Below are 12,581 nucleotides of genomic sequence, written 5' to 3'. Positions count from 1 at the left end.
TTTTAGTAATAAATCTATTTCAATGAACATAAGCCTGGGCCGCCACTGTATGGCGAAAAAAAATTGACTTATTTCAATAAGCGCTACCGATAAAAAGTTGTCCTAGATCTTTATTGTTAATAAAAAATAAATAAAAGTCATTGAATTTTATCATGTTTAGGTTCCATTTTGCGATCGAAAATTGATTAAAATACATTTTTTGTGAATTATTCCCAAGTGATAAGGTAATGAAAGAGTTATAATTACAATTTTCATAATAATTTATTTAGTATTAAATGCTGTTTCAACATTAAAAATTAAACTCATAAATATTACAGATATCGTATAGAAATAAACGTAATTAATTATTCCGGTATGAAATCACGCTTAGTTTCAATTTTTTCTGGAAATTATGGTGGTAGTAATAAGGCCTTCCTTGTTCTTCTTGCCACATACTTTCGAAGATACTTCAGTTACAACCTTTACACAGCGTTCTACCCATTGTGTGTGACAGGGGAATTTCTCAAATTTTATGAAAACGGAACTGATTTCTGAAGTTAGGTTAAGATCCTCCAGGTCTTTGTTTTGTTACACCTTCTAAAATGGGAGGATATGTGATCGGCGTATCTTGCCAAGATATCATATCAATATAGCATTGTGTATTAAAATTCAATGTTGGTACTTTAAATGTTCGGAGCTCTGTCCGGGAAAACTCTCTGGCTTTCAACAAACGTCTTATCTCAAGTTATTTGATGATAGGCGATTCATCGGTTATCATTGATAAGAGTAAATTTTCCGGATGAGCGTAGTAAGCATTTCGCTGTATTACGGGATAAATGATGGCTTTTAATTCATCCGAAAGATAGCGCAAATAGTTTATCATATTATAAATATGACTCGCACCATCTTTGCACGACCTATGTAGTTTTATATGAAACCACATGGGAACATATACCCTCATGGTAAATGTGGTTAATATGACAAGATTTTCTGATGGCGTTGCGCATCCAATATACAGTCGTAGGATACGACTCGCTGTAGTAAGCCATCGTGCATGTGACATCAGTCCTGGGTTTCTTCTGGCAATATCAGGATGACAACGTCCGCTGGGGTTTTGAAAATATCGAGCAAGTATTTTTGATCGGTGCTTAAATCAGCATGCAGGACATCGGTCGAGTACTCCACAACAACATTTAAAAAAGATTGAACCGGCAAATTATGACAATTATGAAGAGCCAAACCTACGGGGCCAGAAAAAGCACGAAGTCCAGTAGTTGTGCCATCCAACTTAATAATCAAATGCTTAAGAAGCAGCTCGTTACAATGAAAAAGACAGATCAGCCACTGTACTGGACGGTTTAAGTGTCTCTCCATCGTTTGAATCACACCACCAGTTGTTCCCGTGTTAACATTTGTACCATCACAACCAATTGCTTTTAAATGGTCAAGTGAAGAAGTTTTGAAAAGCAAAGTATTCTATAATTGTTTTGGTTTTATTAACGGCAGTGCCTGACCTAGGGGTAATATGGGTCAAGAAATGAGATCCTGGTTCCACGATTGACGATACGTGTTCTTCAAGTACCGTACTTTTATAATATTTCTGTCCTTTTTTATATTAACCAAAGTCTTGTCCTTTCGACTATCAAAAAATAATCCACTAACTTTATCCCAAGTCTTTGATTTCATGAGTATAGATCTGGTACGCAGACGTGCGTGACGCAGTATATTTTTATCTATTACTTTATTTGTATTATCCTGCGTTATTATGTTGCTATAATTTAAGACGGCAGAAGCGATTGCTGCACCAGCTCGATCCGATATCCTGAACCTGTCACAGATCTTGGAGAGAACTGTAAAAGATGGAGATTTGCTGGTTGTCGGAAAAGCAGTGGTATTAGTCTTAAGTAACCTCCTTGATTTTGCGATCGGAGAAGATGATTTTGATGTTGAAGTGGAAAATAATGATACAGTTTCTACAAATTCTTTTTTTTTCACACATCTGGTCTTTTATTTTAGTGAGATCTTTTCTCTTTCTCTTCATAGATTTTTCCATTTGTTTCGTAGTCGGTGTATCAACACTGCCCATGAACATTTTTCTTTCACGTCTTTGGTCTTCCAAAAACTGTTTTTCTTTAAGGGAAACTTACTATCTTTCCTATCCGAAACTTTCCTATCCGGAAATTTTCCTATCCGAAACTCAGATAGCCGAGCCGCCAGACTCTTCCTATCTGGACTGCCCGGGCTTTACCCTCGCAAGCAAGTTCCGTCTCAAAAGAGGAGTCTGCCTCTACAGTCGAGCTGACGTCAACTTTGTACGACTATTGAGTCTGGAAAACTCCAGATTCGACGTAATGTGGGTGCGCGTCAATCTTGCCAGTACGGCAAGATTCTACGCATGTCTATACCGCTCACCGAACCATAGCGAATCAGACACTTCCGAGCTCTTCAAACATTTGAGAGATACTATTGATGATCTCTTGCCCCGCTACCCTTCGGCCGAGTTTATTGTTCTGGGGGACTTCAATGTTCATAACAAACCATGGTTGAAGTTCTCAGGCCCAACGGCTGGCCGACAGGCGGAATCTTTTGCCATTTGCTACGGATTAGAGCAACTGGTTCAGGAGCCTACAAGGGTTCCTGATGTCCAGACTCACCGTTCCAATCTGTTAGACCTATTCTTAACTACTGTGCCACATTGTTATAAAATTAACGTCACAGCGCCTCTGGGATCATCTGACCACTGCCTAGTGACGACATCAATCCCCGTTAGCTTCAGACCAACCAATGAGAGGCTGAGGAGAAAAGTGTGGCACTATAGGTCAGCAGATTGGTTCGGTATGCGGGCCCATTTCAACGCTTTTTCGTGGTCAGCTGTTTGTTTTCGGACTTCGGACCCTTCAAGATGTGCCCAGGAGATTGGTAAAGTCATCAAATCGGTGATGGATGGCTTCATACAATCGACTACTAAAGAAACTGGTGTGGGCTCAAAGCCGTGGTTCAGTCGACAATGCTCCGAAGCAGTTCGACGAAAAAACGCGGCTTACCGAGCCTACAACACATCTCAAACGCCCGAAAGCAGATCAGCATACAACAAATCGGCAAAAGAATGCAAGAGAATCATTAATAGGTCAAAATTCGAACACGACCTGCAGATCAGCAAAAAGCTGGCTGCCTGCCCGCATGGCAGCAGAGCATTCCGGTCCCTTGCGGGCTCAATAGGTCGGAATTTTCGCAAACCCAGTTTGCCACCTCTTACCAGACCTGATGGCTCACTAGCAAACACCGCCACCGAAAAGGCTAACTTATTAGGGAAAATGTTTGCGGAAAACTCGACCCTCGATGACAGAGGTGCTGTTCCGCCGTCGGTTCCTCACTGCGGCTTCTATATGAAAAAGCTGAGGATCCAGCATCGGGATGTACTCCACGTTATACGGGGGCTCGATGTTAACAAAGCTAGTGGACCTGATGGAATACCTGCCCTGGTATTGCATAGGTGTGCTGCGGAAATAGTTCCAGTTTTGACAAAGCTCTTCAAAATGTCCCTGAAGTGTGGCACTGTGCCCTCTGGTTGGAAAAAAGCGGTCATTCACCCTATTCCCAAGAAAAGTGACCGCTCCAACTCGGCCAACTACCGCCCATAGCGATCACATCAGTTCTGTCCAAAGTGATGGAACGTATGATCAACGACAAACTGCTCACATACCTCGAGAAGAACAAAATTATCAACGACCGTCAATACGGATTCCGGCGGAACCGCTCGTGCGGTGATCTTCTCGCGTATGTGTCGCATGTTTGGGGGCGGTGCCTGGAACGTCACGGTGAGACCCAAACGGTCGCACTAGACATATCCAAGGCCTTTGACCGCGTCTGGCACCGAGGACTTGTCAACAAATTGCCTTTTTACGGACTTCCCGCATCCCTGTGTACGTGGATTGCTGACTTTTTAAGGGATAGCTCGATTCAGGCAGTTGCTGACGGTTTCACCTCATCCTCACACTCTATAAATGCTGGCGTCCCACAGGGATCGGTTTTGTCTCCGACTTTGTTTTTGTTGCACATCAATGACCTTTTGACATGTACACCGATTCATTGCTACGCGGATGACAGTACAGTTCATGACAGCTTTTTGTTTTACAAGCCCCCAAAGGGAACACAAACTCCAACGGAGGGCTTTGAAGCAGAGAATGGACGGTTATCTCGAGAGTATTTCCTCCTGGGGTAAAAATAATCTCGTCAAATTTAATGTTTCAAAGACCCAATCCTGTCTGATTACGTTTAAAAGGGATCTAAATGATAATCTAGTATCCTTCAACGGAAGTAATCTTCCGAACAGGCCTTCTATTGATATGCTTGGTGTAACTATAAGTGACCAGCTCAGGTATGGGGGCTCCATCGAAGCCAGAGTAAAGCTGGCCTCTCAGAAGCTGGGCGTACTGTACAGGGCCCGCAGATACTTTAATAGTACACAACTGCTGACCCTGTACAAATCACAAGTGCGCCCTACTGTCGAATTTGGCAGTCATCTCTGGTCCGGAGCCCCTAAATACCTGAAAAAAACCCTTGACTCTGTGCAAAAACGGGCGGTCCGTTTGATAGATTCCCCAATCTTAACAAACGGACTGCAATCTTTAGAGCACAGGCGTCGGGTAGGTATGCTGTCCTTATTCTATCGGTATTACAATGGAAGATGCTCTGAGGAACTAGCGTCATTGATCCCTTCCGCACCGGTGCGTAGTCGAGATACACGCCAAACGCGCGCCCAACATTTGTACACGGTTGACATTTGTCACATGAGAACGGGTCGCTTCTACGATTCGTTCTTAAGTTCAACAGCTCGGCTGTGGAACGAACTGCCGGCCTCTGTGTTTCCTCCCTCCTACAACATGGGACTCTTCAAGACCCATGTTCACTCCTTCCTCTCCACAAAAAGACCCTCCACACAGCATCCCCAAAGATGACATAGGCCCTGAGGGAAATTATTTTCTTCAGGGCCTCCTGTGTGGAGTTAATATAAAAAAAAAAAATTATAAAAAACTTTCCTTGCTTTCGAACAAGTACATTAATTGTCTTTACATTTACAAGAACAAATATCGAACAGTCGGGAGCTTGTTTCCTTAAACTGAGATACTTTTTTTGAAACAGGAACTGCGGGCGGGAACTTTTTTGTGTCGTATTACTACAAAAATAATAGATTATAGTTATATACAGTAAAGCTACATACTTTATTAAAGAAGATCTCATAAATGCACATGATTAAACTGATCCAGAATACTTTATAATGAGACTGAAAAAAACTAATTTTTAGCATATTTTCTCCAACTTTAAAGGCAAAGTGAAGCCGTAAGATATTTTTTGATTATTTTAAAACTTAATTTTATTATTTTGATTTTTTATATTTTCATCGCGTGAATAAGTTAATATTATTGACATGAAACTTATGGAAAGTTATTTTCTTGATAAAATAACAATATATTTTTGTAAGAACATTGTGAGAGTTTTCAAGAAAAGTAACCTAGAAGGAGCCCTTTGATATCAGTATTAATTAATCAGTATAATTCAACTTTAAAGGGTTTTACAACATGTATTGTAGTATTATGAAATATATTATTATATCAGTAGTTTTTCTGATCAAGATACCTCTGTCCAAAATAATGCGACTGATGTTGAAGGTGACGTTATACCCTTTAAATTACTAATTTGTGAGACGATTATGTTTTTGATGAAGGAGTTGTCAGCCGACCTTATTTAGAATTCAAAATCCAAGGACAAGCGTAGTTATTATTTTAATTTATTTTTTAACCTTAAAACGATACACACACGTAAAGACAGATTAACTCTAATAAGTCTACACTCAAATAATAATTACAAACAAGTGCAAATACTTTAATTGAGAAATAAAATTAAAATTGTGTTTTTTGTTTTAGTTACTCGTATTTTGTTTTTATCTTTGTACTCCTCTGGAAGAATTTTAAGGTGTTGAAATAATACAGAAAAATATGTTTTTTTTATTTTAGGCATAGGCTTTGCTATGTTTTTAAATGCTTACGATTAGTATTATTTATTTAAAAAAAATATAATGGGAATGACGACTGAAAAACGTAGATTGGAGGAATTAAAATATGGGCAAGGGAAAATCCATTTAAAAAATTAAAAGCGACAGGTAGATTTACTCTCAGAATCTGAACACAGATTTATTTTATCATCTAAGGGTCGGAAAAGAGTCTGAGAGGAAAGAAAGGGAAAAAGGAGAGACCTCCAAGAACAGCTCTCCAATATCATCCAATTTTAGCTGTCAGACATCAAGATGAAAACTACAGTTTGTGAATGAAAAAAATATTTTTAATACCCAAAAATACCAAGAAAGGAATTGGCTACAGGCAATCAAAAATCTTTCACTAATCAAAACAAACAATTTCCAAAAATCTTGAAGAGCAAAATATTTTTTTGATTATATTTGTAAAAGTTTTATTATCGCCTTAGACTGAGCAAGTATACACTTGTGTTTAATTTATGTTAATTTTGTATTATTCTCAGAACCGCCATGAATACGAGTCGAAGCTCTGCGGCCTCCGTCAAGTTAAAGAAGAGTCATAACCAAAAGTTAATTTTATTCTCAAAACGGAAAGAGAAAGATCAATGAAATTTTAATATCCAGTTTAATTCGCATAATCCAAGTTACAAATTTCGTTCCCTCTGCGAACTGTAAACTCTGAACAGGGGCGTTAAGTTACATTACTATTGTAGCTTCTGTATTTCAAATGCGAGATTAAAAGCTCAGAAATGCAATGCTCGGAATATATTTCTCTTCTCCATAGTTATGGATACAATCGCGCGGAAATACCAGAATATTCATCAGGGCTTTAGGCAAACAAAAGGTTTCGCCGCTGTATAAAAGCTTTACGCCGTTTCATATAATGCCACGGTTTCAAAAGGTCGTTCCAAATTAGTGAAATTTCTTATGTTGATATTCGTTTACTCAAGTCTCAACTTTTACTTTAATACAAATCCTATCAAATGATATTTCTTAGCTTTGTGAAAAATTTGTTTAATACAAAATATGGCATTATTTGATAATTAGTAAATCCGTGTTAAGTTTTCTTTAAACAGTTGTATTTTATTTAGGGATTCTGGTTTATTTTGGAGGCGCCATTTTGTTGATTATCAACACATTTTACCAATATTAAGCAAATATTTACATTATTACTGAATTTAATTTAAAATTGTAATTCAACTAATTTTAACATTTAGGGGATATTTAATCCAGATCTCGTCTATTTATTTACACAGCGAATAAGGTCATGTTTGGCGCAAAATATCTATTTAAACTACAATCGATTTTTGATTAATGGGTTTATTTTTTGATTAATTTTAAGCGTGGGTTAGGAAACGTGTGGGTAAGGCAGGGGTTGCTATCTTTTGCGGTTGCCGGGCACTAGCAGGCTTTTAAAATACTTCACGCACAAAAAGGCTTACCTAGATGCTGCCAATAAATATCACCCTTTCTTCTATATTCTTGATATAGCACTCTGAATATACGAAGGTAAGGAACTTTACTGCTGTATAAAATATTGGATTTCTAAATAGTTTGTAGATTCATCAATAGTGACTTAAACTGCGTATGTAGCAGCTGCTATTCTCTATACGCGGTTTTAATATCCTTGAAATAAATAAGTAAGTGTTGAAATAGACGATTAAACGCCATTATTACGATAACTAGTTGTTATAAAAATGGTCTAACAGCGTGAAAAACCGTTTTTGTTCAAAAGAGTTATAAAACTGACATGTTTATAAAAAGTAGATCGGCAGTTATACTAATCCCTGATATGTTTGTTTTTTTATTGCAATATTAGGCTTATTTGCAGTACGTTAGTCATGTTCAGTCAAGTCAAGTCAAGTTCAATCAAATCATAAGTAAATAGGTTTCGCCGAATGCGTCAACATGATCAGTTTTTACTCTCTTTGTGAAAAGTTTACGTGTCAGGCAGTTATTATTTATCCAACCAGTAGCGATATAGTTTACCTGTCTTTACAATGTACGGATAGGTGCGCTCTTGTGAGGTGTTACATAAAATAAGCGTAGTGACAATAATTTGGCCAGCTCAGTCAGAACCAGTCTGGAGTATTTTTGACTAGACTGGAATGGACGGGACATGTTCAGTTTGAAAAAAAAAGTTCATATGAGTCGAATCCAGAAGCGTGTGACGTGATTGAACTGACTTCAAGCGAAATGTCTCTAATATCTAAAAGACATCCGATAGGCAATAAAGAATATAATTCAAACGAAACATAGAATAAGAAAAAGTAAATAAAATTAAATGAAGTTAATACTGTTGACTTACTGATAACAGTCAAGTATATCTGCCTGATGATGGGCGGGTGCGCTGCCACCTGGCACTCGTACAGCCCCTGGTCCCTCGCCACGGCACCCAGAATGCGGAGCCTCCAGTTGTTGGGGTAGCGGAAGGACAGAGCCAGTCGCTTGTCCGCGGAGTAGGCCTGCTTTCCCACCGTCAGTAGCTGGAGGCGGTCATCGCGACGGGCGGCCCAGGTCACCTGGAAAATAAACAATGAAAATAGTTACTTTGTCATGGAAATTTATCGAAAAAAACATTCAAGCAAATACCTTTTTGGCAAAATGATAAGGCTCCGCTTAAAGAATTCAAAAAGAAGAAGATGGTTTGTAAGATATTGTATATATATATATATAAATATAAATAATATATACTGCTATACAAATAATACCGGCAATCGGAAGGCGGGTTCAATTCCCGTCGGCCGTATGGGTGTTTCGGGCTAAAAAAAATTGCTCATAATAAAAAGAAATACGTTTTCTCCCTGGTGAGAGAACCATTTTGAATTGACAAGTTACTTGAAATTACTTAGGTGTGTTCCAGATCTGAGTAGAATTTGAAAAGAACTACTCAAATTTAAGTGAATACAATTCCAAAATACCTCAAATGACCTCTGAAAAAAATTAAAAATGACACAGAAAACAAACGAAATAAAACTGAATATATTAATCCGCCTCACGCTAGAATATAAAAGCCCGGCTGGGCGTAAAACCAAATAAAAAATGTATGCAGTATCATATTATACATGCGTACAATGTTTGAATAGCCGCTATAATATAATAAAAAATAATAATACTAAACTAAATAGCCAATAATTTCTCTTCCCTTTTAGTTTTTCTTCCCTTTTTTTAATTCCCTTTTTTTTAGTTACCTAGAGCCTCACATCATTCCATATGGAAATACCGTAGATCCACTGGCTCCGAACAGTTGGTTACGTGATGTCATTTGAAACAATTCTACATTTTTAAATGTGTAAATATTTAATTTTTGCGAATACGTAATCTGATGAAAGTAAAATTTTAGCATATAGGTTCCTGAAAAAATGTAAAGGTACCAATTGTAAATGGAGATGAGCAGAACCAATAACTGGAATGAAAGACAATTGATTAAAGTACCTACTTCAAACGAGAGTGTGAGGTGATTTCTTATGAAAATCGCGTTTTCTTCAGTAAAAAAATCTTTGCAAATATTTTTTCACCCGTAGATGTATAATTTGTTTGAAATTCAGTTTCGTTGTGCGAATAAACCTGTCTGAAAATTACTCTTCCAGATCAGAGATTACTTTTTGCCGCTTCTGAATCAGCAAAATACATAATAACTCGGGGAGTTGGCACAGCCTTGTTGGAACACGTGACATCTGAAGAAAAGGAAGAATGGGGAAGATAGAAATCGCTTAAAATGTGTTTTACAAAGAATCAAAAAATAAACATCATCAGTAATTATACTTTGACCAGATGATAAAATTAGGTCGGAAGCAAAGCGTTTTGTGAAATACTCATTATGAATATCAGCTCTCTGCATTTCTTTGAACAGGGTTGTTCTTTTGCATTATTGCCAGAACAATATTTATACTTTCAGCATAAGACTTATAAATACGTTTATACAGAAAGCTTTTGATGGTAATTGTGATATAACTAAGTAAACTGACTCTTTTAAATGATAATTTACAAAGCTATTTCCAAATCTTTGTTCCACCTAATATTGATATTTCCAAAATACTGTCAAATTGATATATTTCAAAATTCGGGTATTATTGTGCCATCTACCAAATGATTGATAAATAGCAGAGTTGACATAGTTAGATATTGTGTATTTTCCATCACCGAAAATAAAGCATTTATTAAATTACATTTCGACGTAAAATGGAAACTGGTTTCCTAAACTGATTACGTCAATACCGTCTGACAATAGTTGATTGATTATTGTTTATACAAGTCAAATAATGGGAGTTGTTGATAATTAAAAAAATTCTCCATTAATAAATGATAAGTGGTAAAATTTATTATCAGTACAACATAAACATAATTTTCCATGATTTATTGGGTACATCATTAGGCGGAAGTGTCAGAAACCATAGAAATAATATAATTTCCGTTCCTGGGCGAATACAAAGAGAACACTATAGCATAAACTGCGGTTTCGTGCGGGGTGGAGTAGTCAGTGGAGTGACCTAAAAAACCATCAGAGGGTAGGTGTATTAGATTGTGTTTGAGGCTTTACAATCTACATTTGTATTTAGGTGGGCGGGGAGGGAGGGACGAGCCACTGGTATGGGTTTGAACTGAGCTTGTTTGTCGCCAAATACATTATGCAGGTCTCGCGTAATCCGGATATGTTTCCGGTCAACAAGCGGATTATCACACGTCACTATGACAGAAGAGCTTGCACGAAACTAGGTCTAACAAACCTACCGTGAATACTCTACTGACACTAGGTGTGACACAAAAATCACGCTTGCTCAACTGAATAATATAACATTTAACAAAAAAAAATGTGATATTGTTGGTTAAAAACGTATATTTTTAATAGCGCTGCGTTATACAAATACCCAAGTATTCAAAAAAATATTAATTAAAATTTCGTTTTAAGCAACTTTCATAAAAACTGCATTAACATGATGAAAAACTGTTACTTTGTATGTTCTACTTTAATTTAGCTAAAGGCCAACCAGCCGTACAAAACCGAGCTTTCAGGACAGATGAAATGACTAGTTTATAAGCCGGACATAATAATAAACTAAGCACGTGCTTCGCTGGTAATAGCTTAAGTAAAATTACTTCGTTAAATTGTAGTTGGTACTTTCGTAATCAAAAATTAGTATATGTAGTTATTAGTTATTAAGGGAACGTTATTTTTTTGTCTAAATAACGGCCTACACAGCATTATGATCGACGCACTTTATTTTGTCTAAATAACGGCCTATACAGCATTATGATCGACGCCGAGGATATTATAATACAAGGTATTAAGATATGCTATCAAGTATTTTTACTATGGAACCGTAAGTCGCCGATTTTTTTAACCAATACTGTTGCACGCCTTCGCTTACGTATCCGTCCTTTCCAAACCTACATATGAAACGTGCCAATTACATTGACACATAAATAAACCATTGTCGACAGATTCCCGTGCCTACAGGTTTTGACAGCGTTCATCATTTGCAATACTTTTGAATAAAGACGGGTAGGGATTACAAGAAACAAAACGGTATAAAATCGACATTTCAATTGAATTATTTAAGTTTATCTTTCATTTCATGTTTATAATTTTGTAAATAATGGTAATAGTTATAAACAATGGTTACAAAATAATATTTATTACATTACAGTAGATTACAATCGGATTAAATTAAAAAATAATTTTAATTTAAAACTGAAATTATCAGAAATAATATCTTGCCATAAAAAATATGCTTTGAACAAATAATATGTAATTGGTATATTCATTTGCTAAATTATGTAGACAAGGAATTGGCGAAATTGCTACATAATTTGTGTGTAAATGGTGACAAAAAAATGGATCTTCGTGCTTAGTTTGTCAAGTAGGAGATTACTTGAACTAGCTGAAGTACCCGGCGTTGTCCGGCTTTATACTGAGTTTTTCGAAATGAGAAACAGTTGTCAAACTGTTGTCTGATATATTTATAGGTTTTAAACTAGAATAGAATAGAAGTGAAGGGTTTGCAAAAGTCTTTAGTTCGGCAGTATATTCCATTTTTACGGTACATCCTGAAGTTAGCCTTAAATTACATCAGGTCATCGGGTACCTGACTTCACTGTCAGAGCTCTCAAACAACAATTGTAGATAAGCATTTATCAGATTTCTTTTTTAATGCATTTATGACATCTGTCATTGATTGACATTTCTTCTGATATCGCCTTTTGGTTGCATGAATACGTTTCATGTGCAATTTTTAAGATCCATTCAAATTTCAATCAAAAACTACAATTTAAATTATGCAAGAGATTGTGGTTTTCCACTTGAGAGGTGTAAATAAAAACAATATTGATTAAAACAGCAGAAACTTGTGCAACTGTGAAGAAAAATATTTATTATCCTCTTCTAACCAAAAAAAATAAAAAATATTATTTTTAAAAAATAAATCGAAATCACACAGAATTATATATGAGTGGTAGTTTGAATGTAGAAACAGCCCACGCAATAAGTCTGCGAATTTTCGTTGATGGTTTGAAATCATTTTGGTCAAAGTGAGAGGAGCAAATTATTTTATGGCAAGTAGGAAACCAGTTC

At 36.6% G+C, this 12,581-nt stretch overlaps 1 protein-coding gene across 1 annotated transcript in view; it reads right to left on the bottom strand.

Annotated features, from left to right (window-relative positions):
* LOC149423440 (uncharacterized) overlaps window positions 1–12,581 on the bottom strand; it is a 172,166-nt gene that overhangs the window by 40,511 nt on the left and 119,074 nt on the right. Inside the window, exon 5 of the mRNA XM_089631968.1 lies at window positions 8,319–8,532. Within this exon, the coding sequence (XP_089488094.1) occupies window positions 8,319–8,532 (214 nt within the window). The remainder of the gene's footprint in view (window positions 1–8,318; window positions 8,533–12,581) is intronic.

The sequence above is a fragment of the Hesperophylax consimilis genome, chromosome 5 (assembly GCF_061612785.1).
Source record: "Hesperophylax consimilis isolate HC1 chromosome 5, BYU_Hcon_1.0, whole genome shotgun sequence".
Taxonomy (NCBI): Eukaryota; Metazoa; Arthropoda; class Insecta; order Trichoptera; family Limnephilidae; genus Hesperophylax; species Hesperophylax consimilis.
Note: the sequence above shows the minus strand (reverse complement) of the source record. Positions and strands in the feature narration are given on the sequence as shown.